The sequence below is a fragment of the Oncorhynchus clarkii genome, chromosome 2 (genome assembly GCF_045791955.1).
Source record: "Oncorhynchus clarkii lewisi isolate Uvic-CL-2024 chromosome 2, UVic_Ocla_1.0, whole genome shotgun sequence".
In the NCBI taxonomy this organism is placed as follows: domain Eukaryota; kingdom Metazoa; phylum Chordata; class Actinopteri; order Salmoniformes; family Salmonidae; genus Oncorhynchus; species Oncorhynchus clarkii.
In genome coordinates this window covers 17,471,561-17,495,546 of record NC_092148.1, presented here as the reverse complement: position 1 = coordinate 17,495,546, position 23,986 = coordinate 17,471,561, and the positions used below count along the sequence as shown (strand labels likewise).

At 41.7% G+C, this 23,986-nt stretch overlaps 2 protein-coding genes across 2 annotated transcripts; one reads left to right on the top strand and one right to left on the bottom strand.

Annotated features, from left to right (window-relative positions):
• Window positions 1–1,094: 1,094 nt before the first annotated feature.
• On the top strand, window positions 1,095–7,702 carry LOC139423347 (B-cell receptor CD22-like). The gene is made up of 8 exons (XM_071175092.1): window positions 1,095–1,276; window positions 1,364–1,759; window positions 1,885–2,133; window positions 5,492–5,764; window positions 5,915–6,005; window positions 6,369–6,420; window positions 6,801–6,929; window positions 7,135–7,702. The coding sequence occupies exons 1-8, from the start codon at window positions 1,222–1,224 to the stop codon at window positions 7,147–7,149; spliced, it is 1,260 nt and encodes a 419-aa protein (XP_071031193.1). The 5' UTR covers window positions 1,095–1,221; the 3' UTR covers window positions 7,150–7,702.
• Window positions 7,271–23,034, bottom strand: LOC139423363 (neural cell adhesion molecule 1-like). Its single transcript, XM_071175093.1, has 15 exons — window positions 22,908–23,034; window positions 19,193–19,264; window positions 18,800–18,994; window positions 18,161–18,298; window positions 17,591–17,728; window positions 17,332–17,449; window positions 15,714–15,868; window positions 12,250–12,392; window positions 11,982–12,120; window positions 11,241–11,408; window positions 10,796–10,915; window positions 10,147–10,274; window positions 9,899–10,064; window positions 8,704–8,908; window positions 7,271–8,052 (listed from the first exon to the last, which is right to left on the bottom strand). The coding sequence occupies exons 1-15, from the start codon at window positions 22,966–22,968 to the stop codon at window positions 8,013–8,015; spliced, it is 1,986 nt and encodes a 661-aa protein (XP_071031194.1). The 5' UTR covers window positions 22,969–23,034; the 3' UTR covers window positions 7,271–8,012.
• Window positions 23,035–23,986: the final 952 nt, after the last annotated feature.

Sequence of the window (23,986 nt, the reverse complement as noted above, 5' to 3'; positions counted from 1 at the left end):
CAACTTTTAAAAGTTTTGATTTAATCAGATAACTCAACCTCTCAAGTAATTAATTCAAACAAAACTGTTGAGTATATTAATCTTGAAGTATATGCCATATTACAAGGGGGCAAAAAAGTATTTAGTCAGCCACCAATTGTGAAAGTTTGTAACGGTTCTCTTCTGGTGAAAGAGAGCCGGACCAAAAGGCAGCGTGGTTAGTTTTGTACATCTTTAATAAAGATGAAAATACAACAATCTACAAAACAAGAAACGTGAAAAAACCAAAACAGTCCTATCTGGTGCCACAAACACAAAGACAGGAACAATCATCCACAAGAGACCTAAAGAATATGGCTGCCTAAATATGGTTCCCAATCAGAGACAATGACCAACACCTGCCTCTGATTGAAAACCATATCAGGCCAAACACAGAAACAGACAAACCAGACACACAACATAGAATGCCGATCCAGCTCACGTCCTGACCAACACTAAAACAAGGAAAACACACACGAACGATGGTCAGAACGTGACAAAGTTCTCCCACTTAAAGATGAGAGAGGCCTGTAATTTTCATCACAGGTACACTTCAACTATGACAGACAAAATGAGAAGAAAAAAACCCCCAGAAAATCACATTGTAGGATTTTTAATGAATTTATTTGCAAATTATGGTGGAAAATAAGTATTTGGTCACCTACAAACAAGATTTCTGTCTCTTTCAGACCTGTAACTTCTTCTTTAAGAGGCTCCTCTGTCCTCCACTCGTTACCTGTATTAATGGCACCTGCTTGAACTTGTTATCAAGTATAAAAGACACCTGTCCACAACCTCAAACAGTCACACTCCACTCCACTATTGGATTGCAAATCCAATCAGTTTTTCACGTTGATTCAATGTCATAACATAGATTTTTGGGGGGTTGAAATGACATGGAACAATGTTGATTCAACCAGTTTTTGCCCAGTGGGTGTTATTGCAAAATGGTATTGTGGTATTGTTGTGACTTTTTTCTCTCTCTAAAAAGCAGAAGTATGTGACAGTAATTTCAGCGAAATAGATGTTTTATGACGACATCAGTATTTCTCCACAACCACCCAGTCTTCAATAAGAAGAATTTGCCCGTCCACTGCTGGTCAGATAACACACAGCTGTTGGTACTACGTTCTTGAATCAAAGATTGTATTGATTACATATTTTCTGGAATACAACTCTCTTTCCTACAGGGCTAAAGCCACTATGCACTGTCAATATATTCTACAGTTATCTCTGTTAACTCTACTCTCCCTGCCAGGTACGTTTTATCTTTGTTTCAGTTAATTATATCCATCAGTGGAAAATGAATAAATCAATGCATTGATGTTTCAATCACTGTTTTCAGGCACACTGGCACAGCCCTGGTCTGTCTGGTACCGTGACAGGGACAGGATTACTGTTATCTGTGCATCAAAAGGCTCATCAGTGGTATTTGACTGTACATACAGCTACCCAGCTACCCAGATAGTTGGAAGAAAGATATGGTTCACTCCGAGAGGCGATACAAAACTAGATGGCTCACAGCAAGGAGATGGAGTGTTTAACACATCTGGACTGACTAATAAATCAAGATACAGTGGAAGAACAGAGTTTTATGACCAAGACAATAACTGCACACTGAAACTCAACAATGTGACTGAAGATGACAGTGGCAGATTCTTCTTCAGATTTGAGGCAAATAGACGTAATCAGCCCCCTCAGGGATTTACAGGATCGTGGGGTGTGGACCTGACAATACCAGGTAAATCTAGATTTGTGTACATGTCATTACACTAAACAATTAAGGTATTACAAAACCTAGGATGGTCAGTCATTAACCCTTCAACATGTCCTATATTTGTTATACATGTATCTTCTTTATGTCAGTCTTATCCCTAAAGTTAAATGAAAATGGCCCCGTTAAGGAGCGAGACCACGTCACCTTGGCCTGCACCTCCACCTGTAACCCTCCTCAAATGGAGTTCCTCTGGTTTAAAGATGGCCGCCCACTTCCTGGTGTCTCTGGTGTCCATGGTGGGCAGTATCCCCTAGGTCCACTTTCCCCTAATGACACTGGGAGCTACTCCTGTGGTCTGGGGAAAGGCACATCTACACCAATACTGCTGGATGTGAGATGTAAGTCAGCAATATATGTTGGTTTGATGCGATTTATGATGAAGTCAGCTATCTTCAGTGGGTTGTTTTCTCTTCACAGTGGCCAATGTACATTTTAGATGGCTTTGTTCATTGTCTGTATTAATGTATAAATGCAGTGCTTGCGAAAGTATTCACCCCGATTGGCATTTTTCCAATTTTTTTGCCTTACAATTTGGAATAAAAATAGATTTTTGGGGGGTTTCTATCATTTGATTTACACTTTGAAGATGAAAAATATTCTTTATTGTGAAACAAACAAGAAAAAAACACATAAAAACAGAACTTGAGCGTGCATAACTAGTCACTCCCCCAAAGTCAATACCTTGTAGAGCCACCTTTTGCAGCAATTACAGCTGTAAGTCTCTTGGGGTGTGTCTCTATAAGCGTGGCACATCTAGCCACTGGGATTTTTGCCCATTCTTCAAGGCAAAACTGCTCCAGCTCCTTCAAGTTGGATGGGATCCGCTGGTGTACAGCAATCTTTAAGTCATACCACAGATTCTCAATTGGATTGAGGTCTGGGCTTTGACTAGGCCATTCCAAGACATTTAAATGTTTCCCCTTAAATCACTTGAGTGTTACTTTAGCAGTATGCTCATAGTGTCATTATCCTGCTGGAAGGTGAACCTCCGTCCCAGTCTCAACTCTCTGGAAGACTGAAACAGGTCTCAAGTATTTAGCGCCATCCGTCATTCTTTCAATTCTGCCCAGCTTCCCAGACCCTGCAGATGAAAAACATCCCCACAGTATGATGCTGCCACCGGGGTGATGAGAGTTGTATGGTTTGCGCCAGACATAGCGTTTTCCTTGATGGCCAAAAAGCTCAATTTAGTCTCATCTGACCAGAGTACCTTCTTGTTTGGGGAGTCTCCCACATGCCTTTTGGCAAACACCAAACATGTTTGCTTATTTTTCTCTTTAAGCAATGGCTTTTTTCTGGCCACTCTTCCGTAAAGCCCAGCTCTGTGGAGTGTACGGCTTAAAGTGGTCCTATGGACAGATACTTCAATCTCCGCAGTGGAGTTTGCAGCTCCTTCAGGGTTATCATTGGTCTCTTTGTTGCCTCTCTGATTAATGCCCTCCTTGCCTGGTCTGTGAGTTTTGGTGGGCGGCCCATTCTTGGCAGGTTAATTGTGGTGCCATATTCTTTCCATTTCTTAATAATGGATTTAATGGTGCTCCGTTGGATGTTCAAAGTTTCAGATTTATTTTATAACCCAACCCTGATTTCTACTTCTCCACAACTTTGTCCCTGACCAGTTTGGAGAGCTCCTTGGTCTTCATGGTGTCGCTTGCTTGGTTGTGCCCCTTGCTTAGTGGTGTTGCAGACTCTGGGGCCTTTCAGAACAGCTGTACAGTATATACAGTTGAAGTTGGAAGTTAACATACACCTTAGCCAAATACATTTAAACTCAGTTTTTCACATTTCCTGACATTTAATCCTAGTAGAAATGCCCTGTCTTAAGTCAGTTAGGATCACCACTTTATTTTAAGAATGTGAAATGTCAGAATAATAGTAGAGAGAATGATTTATTTCAGCTTTTATTTCTTTCATCACATTCCCAGTGGGTCAGAAGTTTACATACTGTCAATTAATATTTGTTAGCATTGCCTTTAACTTGTTTAACTTGGGTGAAACGTTTCGGGTAGCCTTCCACAAGCTTCCCACAATAAGTTGGGTGAATTTTGGCCCATTCCTCCTGACAGAGCTGGTATAACTGAGTCAGATTTGTAGGCCTCCTTGCTTGCACACTGTTTTTCAGTTCTGCCCACAAATTATCGATAGGATTGAGGTCGGGGCTTTGTGATGACCATTCCAAAACCTTGACTTTGTTGTCCTTAAAGCCATTTTGCCACAACTTTGGAAGTATGCTTGAGGTCATTGTCCATTTGGAAGACCCATTTGCGACCAAATTTTAACTTCCTGACTGATGTCTTGAGATCTTGCTTCAATAAATTCCCATCATTTTCCTTTCTCATGACACCATCTATCTTGTGGAGTGCACCAGTCCCTCCTGCAGCAAAGCACCCCTACAACATGATGCTGCCACCCCCGTGCTTCACAGTTGGGATGGTGTTCTTCAGCTTCTTCCTCCAAACAGTTCTATTTTTGTTTCATCAGACCAGAGGACATTTCTCCAGAAAGTACAATCTTTGTCCCCATGTACAGTTGCAAACCATAGCCTGGCTTTTTTATGGCGGTTTTGGAGCAGTAGCTTCTTCCTTCATTCCTTTCAGAGTATGTCAATATAGGACTTGTTTTCCTGTGGATATAGATACTTTTGTACCTGTTTCCTACGCAATCTTCACAAGGGCCTTTGCTGTTGTTCTGGGATTGATTTGCACTTTTCGCATCAAAGTAGGTTCATCTCTAGGAGACAGAACGCATCTCCTTCCTGAGCGGTATGACGGCTGCGTGGTCCCATGGTGTTTATACTTGTGTACTATTGTTTGTACGGATGAAAGTGGTACCTTCAGGCATTTGGAAATTGCTCCCAAGGATGAACCAGACTTGTGGAGGTCTACAATTTTTTTCTGAGGTCTTGGCTGATTTTTTTTTCATTTTCCCATGATGTCAAGCAGAGAGACACTGAGTTTGAAGGTAGACCTTGAAATCCATCTACAGGTACACCTCCAATTTACTCAAATTATGTCAATTAGCCTATCATAATCTTCTAATGCCATGACATAATTTTCTGGAATTTTCCAAGCTGTTTAAAGGCACAGTCAACTTAGTGTATGTGAACTTCTGACCCACTGGAATTATGATACAGTGAATTATAAGTGAAATAATCTGTCTGTAAACAATTGTTGGAAGAATGACTTGTGCCATGCACAAAGTAGATGTCCTAACCGACTTGCTAAAACTATAGTTTGTTGACAAGAAATTTGTGGAGGGGTTGAAAAACAAGTTTTAATGACTCCAACCTAAGTGTATGTATACTTCCGACTTCAACTGTATACTGAGATCATGTGACAGATCATGTGACACTTAGATTGCACACAGGTGGACTTTATTTAACTAATTATGTGTCTTCTGAAGGTAATTGGTTGCACCAGATCTTATTTAGGGGCTTCATAGCAAAGTGGGCGAATACATATGCACGCACCACTTTTCTGTTTTTCATTTTTTTGAATTTTTTAAAACAAGTTATTTTTTTCATTTCACTTCACCAATTTGGACTATTTTGTGTATGTCCATTACGTGAAATCCAAATAAAAATCCATCTAAATTACAGGTTGCAATGCAACAAAATAGGAGAAATGCCAAGGGGGTGACTTTACAGTCAAATGATTACACACAATACAATGTTGTTTTCTGTACGTCTGCTTCCAGATGCTCCAAGGAACGTTTCTGTTAAGGTCAGCCCGAGCCACGAGGTAGTGAAAGGCAGTCGTCTGACTCTGACCTGCAGCAATAACGCCAACCCTGCAGCAGAGACCTACACCTGGTTTCAGAGGACAGGAACGCTAACTTCACTAAGATTAGGGATGGGGAAAGAACACACCTTCCATGAAATAGATTCTGATGACAGTGGACTGTATTTCTGTATGGCCCAGAATGCCGTTGGATCACAGAACTCTACCGAACAGGAGGTGAAAGTTATAGGTACTGCAACACTTCTGCACTTCTTGTATGTAACGCTGTTGTGATGTCTGTCCTGTGTATCTCAACAAAACAAAGGCATGCCGACAGGGATATGAAGTTACAGTATATGATCTGATCAGGTTTAATAGTGTATTTTCTCTTGTGTTCCAGAATCAGCCCATTTAATGGTGGTCCTGGCAGCATTTGGGGCTCTCTTCCTTGTCACAGCAGTGATTGTGGTGCTCTTCATTTACATAAAAAGGTGAGTGGTTTGAAAATGTCTTATAAAGTACTAAACATATATCATAGTGCACCGAAGGGTCCTCTCTCCCCTATCTCTTCTTTAGAAATGTATATAATCATTTTCGCCCCATTCCCCTCCCTCTTCAGCTGTGTACACAAATTAAAATACACTGTCTACAGGCTTGATGTCGTAATCATGTCACAACTGAGACTATCACAACTTCTTTATTTCCAATGTTCTTTCGAAAAGATTTACCATACTGGCATCGACAACCACCAACTGTTGGTTTGGTTGGCCCACAGTGGAAAGTTACTGAAAAGCATGACAGGCTATTTAGTTGGTCTTTATGGCTGAATTCTCACTTTGTTGTATCATCCACAGATGGAAGTTGAATACGGCCGAGAAGAAGCTTCCAACCAAACCAGTCCCCCAGGTAGGTGATCAGAGGAAAGTAAAGTACGAACAGTGGCCTTACTGTGGTTGTCATTGCAAATGTGGTTGTCATTGCGAATGGGCTATGTTGTCATTGCGAATGGGCTATGTTGTCATTGCGAATGGGCTATGTTATCATTGCGAATGGGCTATGTTGTCATTGCGAATGGGCTATGTTATCATTGCAAAACAAACCTTACACATGGAATTTATTGTTCTGTTTTTCTTAAATAAAAAACAGCTTGTGTGAAAGTTGAATGGTAAATGTGGAAATCAATCCCATTGAACTTTGAGTTCATTCAAATATGCCAATGAGTAGAAAGAGAGTCATTCTATGCCTGGGGCCAGTGCTCAGTATTTTGACTGTATTCTGACTGTTAGTTACAGAAAGCAACCTTGTCTAGACCAGAGGACATCTATGAAAACATGAAATGGTCAGCCAAGCCGATCACTGATCCTGATGACATGAACTACGCAGAGCTCAATTTCAGGCCTTGCTCCTTCACCCAGGTAAATAACCACAGAGTGAGTGAGACACTCAAAGTAAATTGCACAAGGAAAATAATGTGTATCAAAACCATTGCATAATAACTTGCAAAAAACGTGTCCCCAACAATGCAACAACAGGCTTACATTACGTAGTATCTGTAATATATTAATAACTACTAGGTAAATACAAATATAGATCTGCACTAAAACCTGTTCCCTTTAAAAGGATGCAGCGGAATAACAAGGCAGAAGATGACGATGCAGTTATCTACAGACAACTGCAAACACACTGAGGTGGTCAGAGAACTTTGATATCTAGACCTCAAGGCCTACAGTATGGTAAAAGTGAATGAAAAAAAGTATGCTTAAGTCACATTTTTTAAATAGCAAAATACAAGCTGTTATACTGTATGTGTATGTACAAACAATGTACAGTGTACAATGTACAAAATAAACAGTAAAAAAGTGGATAATTATACAAATACAAACATAAAATGATTACATGAGCACACAGGGTATTCCATTTAACAACAGATTATTAAAAAGTAAGCATATCATATTGCTCTGTAATATATGAGCTCTGTATATTTCTCATGATTACAACACTTGAAGAGATGTCATTTTGACACGTCGGTATTTGTTAATGTGATTATGCTGTATATTCAATGTGGAAACATGTTAATATGTTAGGATAAACTGTCCTTATCAAATAATGACATGTCACTTACAGATTGTTTGCAGATTAAAGTGAATATAAACTTCAATAAATAATGAGTTATGATTCAATGAATGAACTACGAAGGTCTCCCTGACAAATTACAGCCGCCTTCATGTACTGAAATATAACAAGAAGGTACTGAAATATAAAGGAAATGTAACACTTAACACACAGGGCTGGATGAAATTACAACCATCTGTTGATGTTAGACTTTACAATTCAGAGATAACTTTCCGAATCCTTATCCTTTCTCAACTTGGACTGTCCTGGGAACTCTCCAAAAACGTTTAACTAAGACCCCCAACTCACAATACTTCCTCCTTTCTACTTTGGCATTTACAGGTTCCATTCTTCAGATACTAGGATGTCACTTCCTGTTCAGTAACTCAGGCCTCTGTGGCAGGATCTCCAATGGGGGACGTTTTCCTGATAAGAAATCATAGGTCAGGTTAGAAATAAAATACAACTCAATACAACTAGCCATGCAAATATTTAATGAGTCATTAGCTCAGTAACTAAATATGCACATGCAAATACAGGAAAATGAGACTAATAAGCCTATTCATTCCCGTGTTCGTCAGCTCAAGTCATGAAAGACTCTAGCAGTGGCAAGTGGGTGGTGGCTACCTAACAATTCAAATGGGTATCAAAAAATGGCTAAGAGTGTCACTTTGCACATGGGTATATTAGTTGTAATTTAATTAGTCCGTGATCAAACACACTTGCTGACTTATAAGTGTGGAGGTGCCTCTTTTTGACATTTTTTATGGATCACAGCCCGTTTAGGGGAGGGTGGGCTGTGTCCACCCTCGGCCACCTACTCAAATTTAGTGAGGGGTGCTTTGTCGCCCGTGACCTCCACCTGCAACCCATTATTTGCTCCATTTTGTGTCTGTAGTTTTGGGATGCTATCCCACGGTGTTCCTAGCCTATTCAACTTCAATCTCTGCATTGAAGGACACACATAAACTGAGGCTCAGGAGGGGTCATATAGAGAAACACACATAACCACACTACAACCCTCTGAAAATGTTACATTGAGGAACAGGCAGACAGTAGGCTAGAGAACAGTGTTACCCATTACAGGTGCCGTCACCCTCTTCCACAGTCTTAATCCCAGGGACCTTCTGCCCAAACAGCTTGACAGCCAGGAACATCAGCATGCCGCAACGGTTGGTATAGCAACAGGTGGCGTCCACAGCAATCAGTAGCACCAAAAAGATGAGCATGACAATACCTGCCACGGCCCCTTTCCCCATCCCACCCTTATTCATCTTGGCTACTGAAGGGGAAGAAGGGAGGGGATGAAAGGGAGGGAGAGAGAGAGAGAGGAAGATAATCATATTTAAACTCAGTAAAACATTTTATCCTGACCTGGAATTCTGTTCTGTAACTGTTTTATTTCAGAGATATTTTCCTCTCTATTGGGCAATAGTCCGTTTTCCAGTATGTGGTAAAGCTGTGAAACAGCTCATAAGGAATGACATCACCAAATAATGAACTAATTGCTGGCACCTGTGCCTGTTTTCCAGCTCTGCCCGGGACTCTAGAAAAACTATTATAAAGTGAGAGCGCAGAAAGGGTGCACACGCTCAGACCCCACGGGAGTGTCTCGTCAGCTAGACAAGCTAAATGTTTTTAAATGTTTTCAATGTTTAGTGTCAAGTCCGTGTCCTATTCTGTGTGCAGAGTCCTGGTAAATGTGTTTAGTTGTTAGGAGTAGCTTTTTAAATTACAGTGTGGGTTATGAAGGGAGGACAGAACAGTTATTGTAGCTTAAGAGGGCTGGGTCCTCTTTGTGCCTTCATCACTATCATGTGGGTCTTTTGACTGTTTGTATTGGTCCAAGCACCTGTCTGCAGTGAAGTCACATGCTTTAAGAGTATTTGATGTCCAGTTTGTCGTGTAACTGCATGTTTCCACCTTTCTATGCAGTGTCACCTCCTAGTGCGTAATTAAGCTCATAGCCTATGTGTGCCTTACACCACAGTTGTTTTCTTCTTCCTACTCAGGCTCAGTTGCATAGACCGCAGAAATATAGTAGGGCGTCTCTCTGAGATAATCCACGCTGTTTTACGAATTTAAATGTTTTATACAATTATTAATTGTTTTCTATATTGTTGTTGAGTTCTGGTGTTTCCTTCACTCAGACAAACCGGTTAATCAAAAGGTGGTGGCAGCACTACCCTACTCTGCTCAATCCAGTATTTGTCCCTCCTCTCAGAAGGTTTCAAGCTTTATTTCACTACTACAGTATGTTATAGCAGCTTACCAGGTTGTGGGACATTGAAGTTCAGCTTGGCTGGGCTGGAGGAGCCGTAGGAGTTGACGGCTAGCACCTCCATGTGGTAGTCTGATTTACACTGCAGGTCATGGAGGTTGATCACTGTCATGTTGGACGGCAGGTCCTTCACCCTCCAGTCCTCGTCCATCTTATTCTAAGAGAAAGAGGGGGGGGGGGGGGGTTTAAGGTCTTGCACACTCTGTAATGTCTTGATCTTTTGTTGCATGCATACTCACCACTCTGTAACGGACAATGTAGTGGATAATGGGGGAGCCTCCGCTGTCCAACTGTGTTAAAGGGATTGAGAACATATTGCCCTCAACCTTCCCCTCGCTGGCCACCAGGACCGGGCTGTCTGGTTCCCCTGGGGAGGCAGGCAGGTAGAGGCAGTGTGTTGGTACAGTAGGTACAGAGGTCAGGGGTGTTCATGCATCAGCCAGCTTTCACACAGTGTGTGAAACTGTTGTAGTAAAATCTACTGTCATGTCAGGGAGGTTGGTTATCCGTGAAAAACTGACTTTTCAGTTTCACAACACGTGTCAGTACTTTACCTCCTGCGGGGCCGAATGCCGATGGAATGGGATGATGTCATCAGGAGCGGGGCAATAATGGAGCATGAATAGCCGTCAGCGAGCAGGTGATGATGTCATGTGGATGATCATGTGACAGTGGAATGAGTGAATGATGGCAGATGAACATTTCTTCCAGCCAGTAGAGACAGACACTCAAAACAGTAGGCAATATGGATATAGCTTGTTAACACAAGTAATGCAGTTTGAACAATGATAGTTGGTGACATTTAATAATAGCTATACTGCATTTGCCTAGATATGATGCGATTGGGAGTGAGGAGAGAGAAAGGAGGAAGAGGAGGGTGACACTCACGTATGCCCTGTGTGCGGACTGTGAGCTCGTCTGAGAAGCCACCCTGACCCAGGTGGTTCCGAGGGGCAAACCGGACAGAGTAGGAGGTGTAGGGAATCAGATCTGTGATAACCAGGGGGTCTGCACACACACAACAGAGTGCATGAACACACACATATCACTTTTATGTATTTATATATATATATATATATATATATATATATATATATATATATATATATATATATATATATATATATATATATATACACTCAAACTAATAAAACTACTCATAACTAGTCATATCACTAAAATGGTCATCAGAGGCCTCCCCTGGTTTTAGGGAAATCATTGTTCAGATACGACTTCTAGTCCTCAGCATATTCATTGGCTTCATCCTAACTGTCTCAAACATCATCTACAGTATTTCATGAAATAGATTGGTCACTGAGAGCCAGGTATTTACCTGTGGACTGGATGACTCTCTCCTGCCAATTGTTCTCACGTCCTGTCTTCCACTGGAGGGTGAAGTGGGTGATGGGAGAGCCCCCGTCCACCAGGGAAGCCCCCAGGGTGAAGTGGACCGATGTGGGCCCTGGGGTGCCACTTACCTGGGATGCTTTGCCTGGCCAGGCTGGGGGAGGAGAGATGAGAGAACGATGGAGAATGAGAGGGAGGAAGGAGGAAGGAGAGGGAAATAGGGAGAAAGGAAAGAGATGAAGAGCAGTTCAAAGACAGAGAGGTGAAGAGGGAATGAGCATGTCAGAGATGAAAGAATAAGAACATTGCCGTTGGAAACAAAAAACGGTGAACACTGCAAATGTAAATCGAGTACCTACACTTCAGCTAAAATCTCCCATTGTTTTCAGTTGTTTTAGAATTTTATAGTGGTTTGTGGCTGCTTGTCCGTTTATAGAAAGGTAAAAACCGATTGAATCAACATTGTTTCCATGTCGTTTAAACCCAAAAAATGTATGCGATGACGTTGAATCAACGTGGGAAAACTGATTGGATTTGAAAAACTGAATCAACGTAAAGTGAATTTCAGATTTTTTTCACCCGACTCTTAACCTAAATCCAATAACCTGATGACATTTTTGATGATTTCACGTTGAATTCACGTTGAGCTGACGTCTGTGTCCAGTGGAATGTTGTGTTAGCGCTAAGTACTATCATAACAGAATAGGTAGGTCAAGGGTGGCCTTACTCTGCAGGCTGAAGTCTGTGGAGGCGTTGCCAGCAGGACTGATAGCCATGCAGCTGTACAGCCCTCCATCTGAGGACGTCACATTGTCAACGACCAGGACATAGCCATCCTCCATTCTCACTCGACCTCCACCAGTGTCCTGTATCCACACAAACACAACCAGACAGGAACTCAGAGGAGAGAAATATAACAATACAATTCTCTGCCTGATTCTCCCCCAATATTTGTAGTAATTAATGCCACTGTGTGAATGTATCGTCTGTCTTACCACTATTAGCAGGTGGTCATTGTTGATCTTCCTGACCCACTGCAGCGTGGGCATAGGGTGTCCTGAGACGTTACAGGACACTGAGAGAGTCTGGCCTGGCTTCACCTTCATCTTCTCCTGGCTCAGCACTGCTACAGGATGCTCTGTAAACACATACAGAACCTGAGACAGGACAAACTGAGTGCTTTGTGTAACAATAAACAAATTATAATAGATAAAAATATGTGTAAATTATTAACAATATATGTGCCTCTTCTGTTGAATAGGAAAAATGATTGTGAGTTGTGTGTTCAGATGGCTTCGAAGACCAGCAAGATATTGATATTATGTATGGTTAAGCCAGCAAGATATTGGTATATTGGTATAACCAAAATAATAATTACAACATAAAGTGGATAGCAGAGAACATGTCTAACATTTACCCTGACTTCTTGGACAAACCAGAGCCTTAGATATGAAGTTTTAGAAACGGTTATTTGTCCTGTAAGCCATACATGGCAGCACATTAATTTTGATCGCGCACAGGGATGCGGCCCGGGCCAGAAGTTTGTGGGTTCGCAGACCACCGTGGACAAGAGTAAAGGTGGAAAGATTTCCTTTATAGTAAAAGCATTGCATAAATCTATAATCACATTTGCAGGTACGAGAAAAAATAGCCTTCTATAAACCTTTCATGCAATTCTACGTAATTTTACATATTAGCAGAATATTTTTTAATAACACACAAACTACCAAATTTATAGGCTAAGAATGGACAGAGAGTGGTTCCTATGTGTTCATCTTATCATGTTTCTCTAATGCCAAATCAGTGTGTCTTGTTTTAAATGAAACTGTCCCTGTTTGTAAATAATTAAATCTTCTACATCATGAGGAATCTTGAAGTTAGGCCTACTTTTCCACCGACACAGAAAAATGTATGCTTTAACTGCTGGTTACTCTTCTTCAATGGCTTAACCCAATGAGAGAAGGTCACAAGTGTTTCCCTAAAAGCTGTCCGGGTTTAACCATCTTCTATGGCACAAAATTTGAATAGATTAATCAATTGATAGTGATAGAAATATGTGAACAAAAATATAATCGCAACATGCAACAATTTTACTGAGTTACAGTTCATAGAAGGAAATCAGTCAATTGAAATAAATAAATTAGGCCCTAATCTATGGATTTCATATGACTTTGCAGGGGAGCAGCCATGGGTTGGCCTGGGAGGGAATAGGCCCACCCACTTGGGAGCCAGGTCCACCCACTGGGGAGCTAGGCCCACTAAATCAGAATGAGTTTTTCCCCACAAAATGCCATTATTAAAGACAGAAATACTCCTCAGCACCAACCCTTTCCCCTCCTTAGACTATCTCGCAGGTGAAGAAGACGGATGTGGAGGTCCTGGGATGGTGTGGTGGTTACACATGGTGTGCGGTTATGAGGCCGGTTGGATGTACTGCCAAATTCTCTAAAATGACATTCGAGGTGGCTTATGGTAGAGAAATTAACGTTAAATTCTCTAGCAACAGCTCTGTTGGACATTCATACAGTCAGCATGCCATTTGTACACTCCCTCAAAACTTGAAACATCTGTGGCATTGTGTTGTGTGACAAAACTGTACATTTTAGAGTGGTCTTTATTGTCCCCAGCACAAGTTGCACCTGTTTAATGATCATGCTGTTTAATCAGCTTCTTGATATGCCACACCTGTCAGGTGGATGGAATATTTTGGCAAAGGAAAAATGCTCATTAACAGGGATGCAAACAAATTTGTGCACAACATTTAAGAGAAGTAAGCTTTCTGTGTGAATGGAACATTTCTGGGATCTTCTATTTCAGCTCATGAAATACACTTTACATGTTGCGTTTAGATGACATCCCAAGCAAAGTCAGGTTTTTGTCCTTGGCTATAAAAGGTTGTAGCTGAGCCTCTGAATGTCGAAGAAACTAAACAATGATATCCCCACATGCATCTGGGTCACGTCTTTCCCAGTTATTTCACAGCTTGTTTCTAGCATAAAGCATTGCGGACCATTGCGTTGTTATAACGCTTTTCTAATACTGAGATGCACCACCTTTTGCACCACGCCCTCAATTTGTCAGGGCATGGACTACAAGGTGTCGAACTCCAATGCTTCCCACAGTTGTGTCAAGTTGGCTGGATGTCATTTGGTTGGTGGACCATTCTCGATACACATGGGAAACTATTGAGCTTGAAAAACCCAACAGCATTGCAGTTCTAGACAGACTCATAAAGGTGCACCTGGCATCTACTACAATACCCTGTTCAAAGGCACTTAAATCTTTTGTCTTTCCCATTAAAGTTCTGAATGGCACACATAATACATGTCTCAATTGTCTCAAGGCTTAAAAATCCTTCTCTAACCTGTATTCTCCCCTTCATCTACACTGATTGAATAACAGGTGACCTCAATAAGGGATCATAATGTTCACTGTGCCTACTCCCAGCACCATAAGCTGTCCATTTCCGATTGTACCGCAGCTCCTGCTTCAAGTTTTAGCACCACAACGTAAGTTACTCAAATATGGCTTATTTTGACCTAGTCTATAGGCTGGACTGCACGCAAGGCCTACTCAACAACTTTGACTCTCCCCCTGAACTGCCACCTTAGGCCTACACAGCACAGCCATTGGTTAGGCGGGACACAAAAAAGGTTTTGATCAGCAAGAGCAGAGCAGGCCAGAGCTCAGGGTTGGAATATCCATTACAGTGTGTAATGCAGTCTAGTTTTATTTACACCATCCCAGCAGCTATCTTAGAAATATAACTTTGCTCTGTGCTTCTGCAAGCCTGCATTTCATAGCCTATAGCCTATAGCCTACAGGCTATGGATAATTTGATTGAGACCACACTAAATAGCCTATAGGCACACCTGATATCGTGTGACCAGTGGAGAATCAGAGATGAGGGGTGGCATCAGACACACATCGATATATAGCCTTATAATCAACTCATTTTAAAACACTAAGAAATACTGGAATTTCATCCATTACAAATTACACGGCCCCCAGAACTAGATTTGATTTTTTTTTACTAAACCTTCAACTTGGCTGAAATTGAAAAAGCATGAACCTTCCCCATTTTCCTCAAAGGTACCCATTCTGTTCATGAATCTTTCTGAAAACACCTGAAGATTACATTTTTTTAATTCTCTGATGGGAGACACAAACTGCTACTTTTCCCTGGTTGAAAATGTTACACGGGTAATGGGTTTGAATGGGATCAAATGGTTTGTTTTCTGAAACAGCTTCTGTTGGCTCAGGCTCACTAGACTGTCTGACAGAAAATGGTTGCTTACACAGAATCAAATTCTCCATGATATCTCTGTATATCAGGAGCATAAACATCTGGAAGGAAGTATTAAAATACTGTTATTTTGGAGAAAGCTTGGTCTTACAAAGCTAAAGCTGTTTGTTTCCAGGAGGAGTGTGTTTCCTGATGTTCTCTAACAAACCACACCTGAGACATCCAGCATGATCATGGCACTGCTCTCTGCGATCTTATTCTTGGCCGTGCAGATGTACTCTCCGTAGTCGCTCCTGACAACGGACGAGATAATCAGCTCGCTCTTGTCTGAGTTGTACTTGTAGCGGGACTCATCTGAAGAGTCTGGGCTGAGGAGGGAAGCGCCAACAGACAGACAGAAGTGAGGCCTGGTGCTACAGAACATTAGCACGCTGCTGATAAGGAAGCAGACAGGAAGAGAGACAAACAGTCAACCACACCGACAGGATGGCACGCCATATTAGCGGTGCACTGAGACATAAATGACCACATAAATATACACACTGGAGGCCTTCACCCAAACATACACTATCCAATACACACTAGTTTTTTTCTCTTGCTCTCTCTCGCTCTACCAACCCCAGTTTCTGTGCTTTGGGTTTGTATGTGTTTGTATGTGTGTATTTCAGGAAATTGCTTCCTGGATTCTAAGCAGCTGATCAGTCGCCCCCATCGATGATTGGACCTCTGAACCCTCACTCTCGACAGGGGAAACAGCTGTTTTCAATTACCAACTTACCAACCTCTCGACGGGGGGGCACCTTGGGAGTGCTTTGGCAAGAGGCCTGTGGGCATACATAACCTGTAGTATTTACTGTCTATGCACACTAGGTAAGACCTGAGTGGACCACCCCTTGTATTTTGGTTAGCGCACCAGGAGGTGCTAAAAGGTTAGGTAAGTTGTCACATCTGCTCCCACTACGCCCTCTGGTGTCCATCTGGTGGTGTCATAACCTTCAGTTCTCCCCCTGTTTCTCTCTCTCTCTCTCTCTCTCTCTCTCTCTCTCTCTCTCTCTCATGTGATTGTGTGGTTGGAGACAGGTGTGCTGGAGTCAGAGCAAATCCCCACCAGCTGCATATCGTCCCATAATCAAGACATCTACTTAAACAAATTTCTGCCATCTCCACGCTTCCAGGTCGTAATCTCTGATCATACTGCTCTGTCTCCGGCTCCTGTCTCCTATTCTACATTTCACCACCAACCACCTGCTCTGGATATTACTCACTACCATCACCTTGGATTCCCCTCAGGACTTGTTCCCCTGTTCCTTGCTGCCAACTACAACCTCACTCTACACTCCTGGTTATTGCCACTCATCTGAGCTGTCCCGGTTCTGCACTCCCCATTGGCTGTGTTCAATAAACATTTTGTACATTCATCCCGGTTTCCTCTGCTGAGTCCGCTCTTGGGTTCCCCCCTTCGCTCATCGTAACATAAGCAGTGGGTAGGCAGGTAAGGTAGGAGAGGGGACTCTTTAACTTTCTTAGCTTTGGTTCCATCCAGACCCTTTTCCCCACATTACCGTGTTAAGGAAATAAATTCCCTGTAAACGGTAATATTCTTTGCCTCTGTCATCCTTACCCGCATCTACAATTACATACCTCTTTCACTCCACTGGGAGTGGAGTGTAGCAGGGTGTTGCGTTCCCTCCTCCAAGAGGCGTACGTAACACTCTCTGTGTTACTGCAAAAGGTTTTGAGCAAGAAATTCTAGCTTTACACACATGCACATCAGTGCAAGGAAGCACACACACACACACACACACACACACTCACACTCACACTCACTAACATTGTCCAGATGATGTTCGGTTGGGGGACTCCCTCGACCAGGCAGCTGAGGGAGACATTGGTCTCTGGTCCGGCCATGACTTTCTTCACCTCCTCATGGATCTTCACTGTGGGAGGAACTACATCAGGAGGGTCAGAGGAGACATTATTTATTATAGTCAACAACAACACACACCTAATCCTCTGGTCTATACAGAGTTTGTACGAAATAAAGATCCTAAAACATCCCTTATTCCCTACTGCACTTTGAGTAACCCCACCGTTGACAGAGATGGAGATGTCAAGCTTTTTGAAAATGGGCCGGTCCTTGATTTTAGCCTCACAGGTATATGATCCGCGATCCTTCCTGCTGATGTTGTTGATCTGTAGGGAGTTGTCTTTCAATCTTGTGATCCGACCTGCTGGGAGCAAAAGACAGCAACAGGGAAAAGAAAGATCAGCGTCAGGAACACGTTCTGTCTGCTTAATCATCAATATAACCAAGCTTCAAAAAGCAATCACGCTCTCTAAGGTTGTCAATGGTGACGTGCACATGAAACAGTGTCAGGGATTGTATGATGGTTATTTTCAGTGTGTTTTGTCCCTCTGGAAAAAGAAGACAGATTGAATCAGATGTTTCCCGGGGGAAGAGTCTGGAAAACATCCCTCGATTTGATGGCAAATTGGATTAGCCTATGAGCTACGTGACCCCTTCTGCCCCTCAACCGCGTGTTCACCACCGCCACCTCTCCATCAGTCACAGGCAGGCAGGCAGCAGTTAGTGCGAGGAGCTAGGAAGCTAAGAGACCCCATACCACATGAACAATCAGAAGCTAGGGTACCCCTCCTACCGTCAGAGTGCAGTTTCTGATGGTCCCTCTCCCAGTTGACTTCCACCGCCGGCTTGCCAGTGATCACGCAGGTGATGACCACATCTTGACCCTCCAGGAACTCATGGTTGGTCGGTGTTTGCCCAAAGGATGGCGGCTCTGGGTGAGTTGAGAGAGGGATGGAGAGTGTGAAAGGGTCATTGTGTGTGTGTTTTTGGTTTTACTATCTTCAAGGAAAATTTCACCGGTCCCCACAAGGAAAAATTATTTTTCAGGCTTTGGGTTTAGGGTTAGAAATAGGGTTATGGGTTGGGGGTTTGGGTTTGGGGTTAAGATTAGGATTAAGGAACATTTCACCGTTCCCCACAAGGAAAAAGGCTATTTTAGGCTTAGGGGTTAGGTTTCGGGTTAGGAATTTAGTTGGGGGTTTGGGGTTAAGGTTAGGGTTAAGGGTTAGGGTTAGGGGTCAGTGAAAACAAGGATACTTAAACAAACGTGTGTGTGTGTGTGTGTGTGTGACAGGGATATGAGCTATGTGGTGTCTTTGATCTTGCAAGACAACCCTAATTAGCTCAATACTCAAACAATACGAGAAATACCCTTCAACACTGACTCTTGGTCATATTATCCAGGTGAAAAGTTTTACTTGAAACATCTTACCGTAGACAAAGATGGCATAAAATACATAATCTCTGTGGCCTGTGTCAAATTCACAGAGGCATGTGTACCGTCCTGCATCCTCTATCTTGGCATTCCTGATGAACAGTTTTGACGATGTTTCATCCACCCTCTCAACCTGGTCATCTTTAGCATCCTCTCCATCTTTCTGCCAGGTGATGTCTCCTTCCCCACCAGCTAAGAGGGTTTATGTGTAATTGTGTGTATCATATATATTAATATTTTGTTAAGGATATATAAATTCATAAACTGCATATGCCAGTGTACTTCAATATGCAGAAGACACTCTACCCTTTACATTTTCTGCATTATATTGTATTTGTTCAACCATGGTAAGATGTTGCTCTTATGGAAATGCCAGAACATTGTACCAACCTTTGCAGAGGAGCATGGCATTCTCACCTAGCAACACATCTGGTTTGCTGGTGATGATTTCCATTTTGGCCTCTGACACAGTGAGGAAGAAGAGCAATATTAGAACAACCTTTCAGGCACCTAACAGTAACACCACTTGAAACTTCTATATTCTGGAATAACTATTGAAATGGAGAACCTAGAGCCAAACATTTGGGCCTGCCTATCGAATTGACTAAGAATACATTAGTGTGATTAATCAAATACCACCAAATCACACCTGTCGTGTATGTTCTACACTGTATCTCTCCTAGACTGTGACGATGCACTCATCAACACTATACATTTACAAGAGAGATCAGTTGATTGATTTGACCTGGGACACCTGCAGAAGGGGAGAGGTCTCAATTGCTCCTGTCAACGCTGAAGCATTGCAGACTGCCATCAGCCATCAGACAGAGCATGCGTGTACCGTATTGTCCTACTGTTTTACTGGAGATAGTAAGTTAGGCCTATAAATAGGCTCCTAGGAACTAATTGCAGCACGCTGACAGGCGACCAGAAAAAGACCAGCAGGGAACTTGGCAGTGGTGGGCTTCCTGAGCAGCACACTATTCCTTCCTGTACCGAGGCAGAGACAGGCTGCATGGCTGTGGCTGAGAATGGTTCTATGGCTGTGGATGAGACAGGCTCTATGTCTGCGCCCCAATTATCTTATATGGCCACATCTCCTTCCCCTCATAACTTACTGTCTTTCTGTCCTTTGTCTGTTGGCCACTGAAAAGTGAAATGGTTGGATAGATTTCCAACCATTTGCTTTCCTTTCCCCTATCATCAATTTGGGTGGAAAACAAGGTCGGGGGGCTCTTGGAGACAAAACTAAATTACAGCAGAGGGAAGATATAGCCTTAACAATCACAGCTGGGTTAATTAGGATGACTTTAGATGTTGTGGAATTATAATAAAAGTAGTTAGTTGGCATCTCTTTTTCGGCATTTTAAAGAGCACTGCCAAATTATGGTCTGGGATGGATTCAGAAAGCATTTATCTGCTATTAAAATTCAGCCTCAGGAACAGATGAGCTTGGACATTGCTCTGGGTACACCTCACACTGATGAAACTCAATAGAGATAGATTTTTATTCTCTCTCTTTATTCTATTTTTTTTAACATATGAGATGACCAAACTCAGTATTCTCTCCTATGTTCTAGCATTCGGAATGCTGTATAGTTGTAGTACCACATTCATGTACATGAGGAATGTGTTGAAAGAGCTATATATTGTACATGTAGGGAAAATTGGCAAGGAAAATGTTCACTTTAGTTAGCTCTGAATCCCTTAGATAAGATTAAAAAACATGTCAATGACAAGTAAGACAAACAAGTTCAGTGCATCTCATGACAGAACACAAACTGTGAACCATGTTCCCTATGAGGAGAACCATACAGATGTAGGATCTTAATTTGAGCCAGTTTGCTACAGCAGGAAAATAATACTGCAGCAACAGGAAATTTGCATTATTATGTGGATTATAATGAATTTACATTTTTGTAGGGGTTGATAAATGTATCTTAAGGGAAATCAAGTCTGAAATTTCAAAGTGGAAATTACAAACTTCAGAAGCCTTTTTAAACACACACCAAGTTTTAAATGTCCTACATCACAGGAAAGTTATCCTGCATCAGGTTGATCAAATTAAGATCCTACATTTGTAGCAGTGATAGATCATCAGATATACAGTGCCTTGCGAAAGTATTCGGCCCCCTTGAACTTTGTGACTTTTTGCCACATTTCAGGCTTCAAACATAAAGGTATAAAAATGTATTTTTTTGTGAAGAATCAACAACAAGTGGGACACAATCATGAAGTGGAACGACATTTATTGGATATTTCAAACTTTTTTAACAAATCAAAAACTGAAAAATTGGGCGTGCAAAATTATTCAGCCCCTTTACTTTCAGTGCAGCAAACTCTCTCCAGAAGTTCAGTGAGGATCTCTGAATGATCCAATGTTGACCTAAATGACTAATGATGATAAATACAATCCACCTGTGTGTAATCAAGTCTCCGTATAAATGCACCTGCACTGTGATAGCCTCAGAGGTCCGTTAAAAGCGCAGAGAGCATCATGAAGAACAAGGAACACACCAGGCAGGTCCGAGATACTGTTGTGAAGAAGTTTAAAGCCGGATTTGGATACAAAAAGATTTCCCAAGCTTTAAACATCCCAAGGAGCACTGTGCAAGCGATAATATTGAAATGGAAGGAGTATCAGACCACTGCAAATCTACCAAGACCTGGCCGTCCCTCTAAACTTTCAGCTCATACAAGGAGAAGACTGATCAGAGATGCAGCCAAGAGGCCCATGATCACTCTGGATGAACTGCAGAGATCTACAGCTGAGGTGGGAGACTCTGTCCATAGGACAACAATCAGTCGTATATTGCACAAATCTGGCCTTTATGGAAGAGTGGCAAGAAGAAAGCCATTTCTTAAAGATATCCATAAAAAGTGTAGTTTAAAGTTTGCCACAAGCCACCTGGGAGACACACCAAACATGTGGAAGAAGGTGCTCTGGTCAGATGAAACCAAAATTGAACTTTTTGGCAACAATGCAAAACGTTATGTTTGGCGTAAAAGCAACACAGCTCATCACCCTGAACACACCATCCACCCTGTCAAACATGGTGGTGGCAGCATCATGGTTTGGGCCTGCTTTTCTTCAGCAGGGACAGGGAAGATGGTTAAAATTGATGGGAAGATGGATGGAGCCAAATACAGGACCATTCTGGAAGAAAACCTGATGGAGTCTGCAAAAGACCTGAGACTGGGACGGAGATTTGTCTTCCAACAAGACAATGATCCAAAACATAAAGCAAAATCTACAATGAAATGGTTCAAAAATAAACATATCCAGGTGTTAGAATGGCCAAGTCAAAGTCCAGACCTGAATCCAATCGAGAATCTGTGGAAAGAACTGAAAACTGCTGTTCACAAATGCTCTCCATCCAACCTCACTGAGCTCGAGCTGTTTTGCAAGGAGGAATGGGAAAAAATGTCAGTCTCTCGATGTGCAAAACTGATAGAGACATACCCCAAGCGACTTACAGCTGTAATCGCAGCAAAAGGTGGCGCTACAAAGTATTAACTTAAGGGGGCTGAATAATTTTGCGGCCCAATTTTTCAGTTTTTGATTTGTTAAAAAAGTTTGAAATATCCAATAAATGTCGTTCCACTTCATGATTGTGTCCCACTTGTTGTTGATTCTTCACAAGAAAATACAGTTTTATATCTTTATGTTTGAAGCCTGAAATGTGGCAAAAGGTCGCAAAGTTCAAGGGGGCCGAATACTTTCGCAAGGCACTGTAAGCTATACCAGCTCTGATATACTAATTTTTAATATATATATATATTAATATTTTGGATATGGATAAATTAAATTGCTGCCAAGGGTTTTAATGAAGAAAGTCATTATGCTGAAGCATAAATACCACATATTCAAAGAAATGAACTCCAACAGTGAATTTTTTTGTCTATATACGTCTACATTATTTAAACTGTAGGCAAATCCATATAGACAACTAATGAACAAATAAACAAATAAATAATCGAATAAATACAATTAAAAACAAAAAATAGTCCCACTCCCAACAAATATAAAAGTAGGCCTAATTAATATGATTATTTATATAAATATTCAAGCCTTGAAGAAGTGTTTAGGATTTTGTATTCTTACCTGAAAAACCAAGGACCGATATTATGGAACACATTCTCAAGATGAGCATCGATTCAGCCATTTCTACCTCAACGTTGTCACTATCCTCAATGAATGGATCGATGTAGTCCTTGACACCTGCTGCATGCAATTGCGCGCGAAATACAACAGTGGTGGAAACATGTGTTTCATGCTTTTATAGGCAAGAGGTGAGAACCAGGGAGACAGACGGGGACCCCACAATCTCTTAAATCTCTGCACGCCCCCCTCCCCTGCTGCCTATCCACACCCCTTAACATTTTTGATTCAGATCATCCACCGGGGAAAACGAATGCTCGAAAGTAGCCTTCCCTACCCTATCAGGCGCCACCGCAGCCCGCTGCCTCCCCTCCAAAACACCGTATAAAAGGAACTCCGCACTCCCCCAGGGACCAGATGGAAGAAGATATTTTTATCACTCGACTCGATCAGTTTTAGTTAAGGAGCAAGTTCATCTGAATTCCAAATGGAATGAAATTAAGCTATGCAAATAAAACATGTATTCTTGATTTAGTCAATCTTTTTCGTTTCTTGACTACATTTTTCTGTTCCCATAATTGCTGTTTGTAGAAAATGTCACACTTTTTGTCCGATTTCTCTGGAAAGCTCATGCAAAATGTTGATAATTTATGTTCTCAGCATAAATAACACTAGGTAAAAAAGAGAAAACAATACAATCAAAGTAGCCGAAATTACAGTGTGCCGTGAATGGAAAAATAATGTCTCAGAATAAAAAATATTCCAGATGCAGCGATTGTACATAGTTGCACTTATTTTATGGAGAGCACTTATTTAATTATCCAACTCCAAAATAAACTGTTACTTGTGCGCTGCACAAGGTATAGATTCGTTTCACACTACAGTAATTCTGACATAGCTTAGAGGTGCAGTATGAGACGTGATAAATTGACCATAGGCCTTATTTTTTTTATTTTTTTAGGGAGCGCAACAATAAGATTTCTCCGGGGACATGAAAAATGAAAGGAGAGCCGCACACTCTATGAGCTCAGATGTAATAATGTAATAACCTAATATCCAACGTTTCGACAGACAACCTGTCT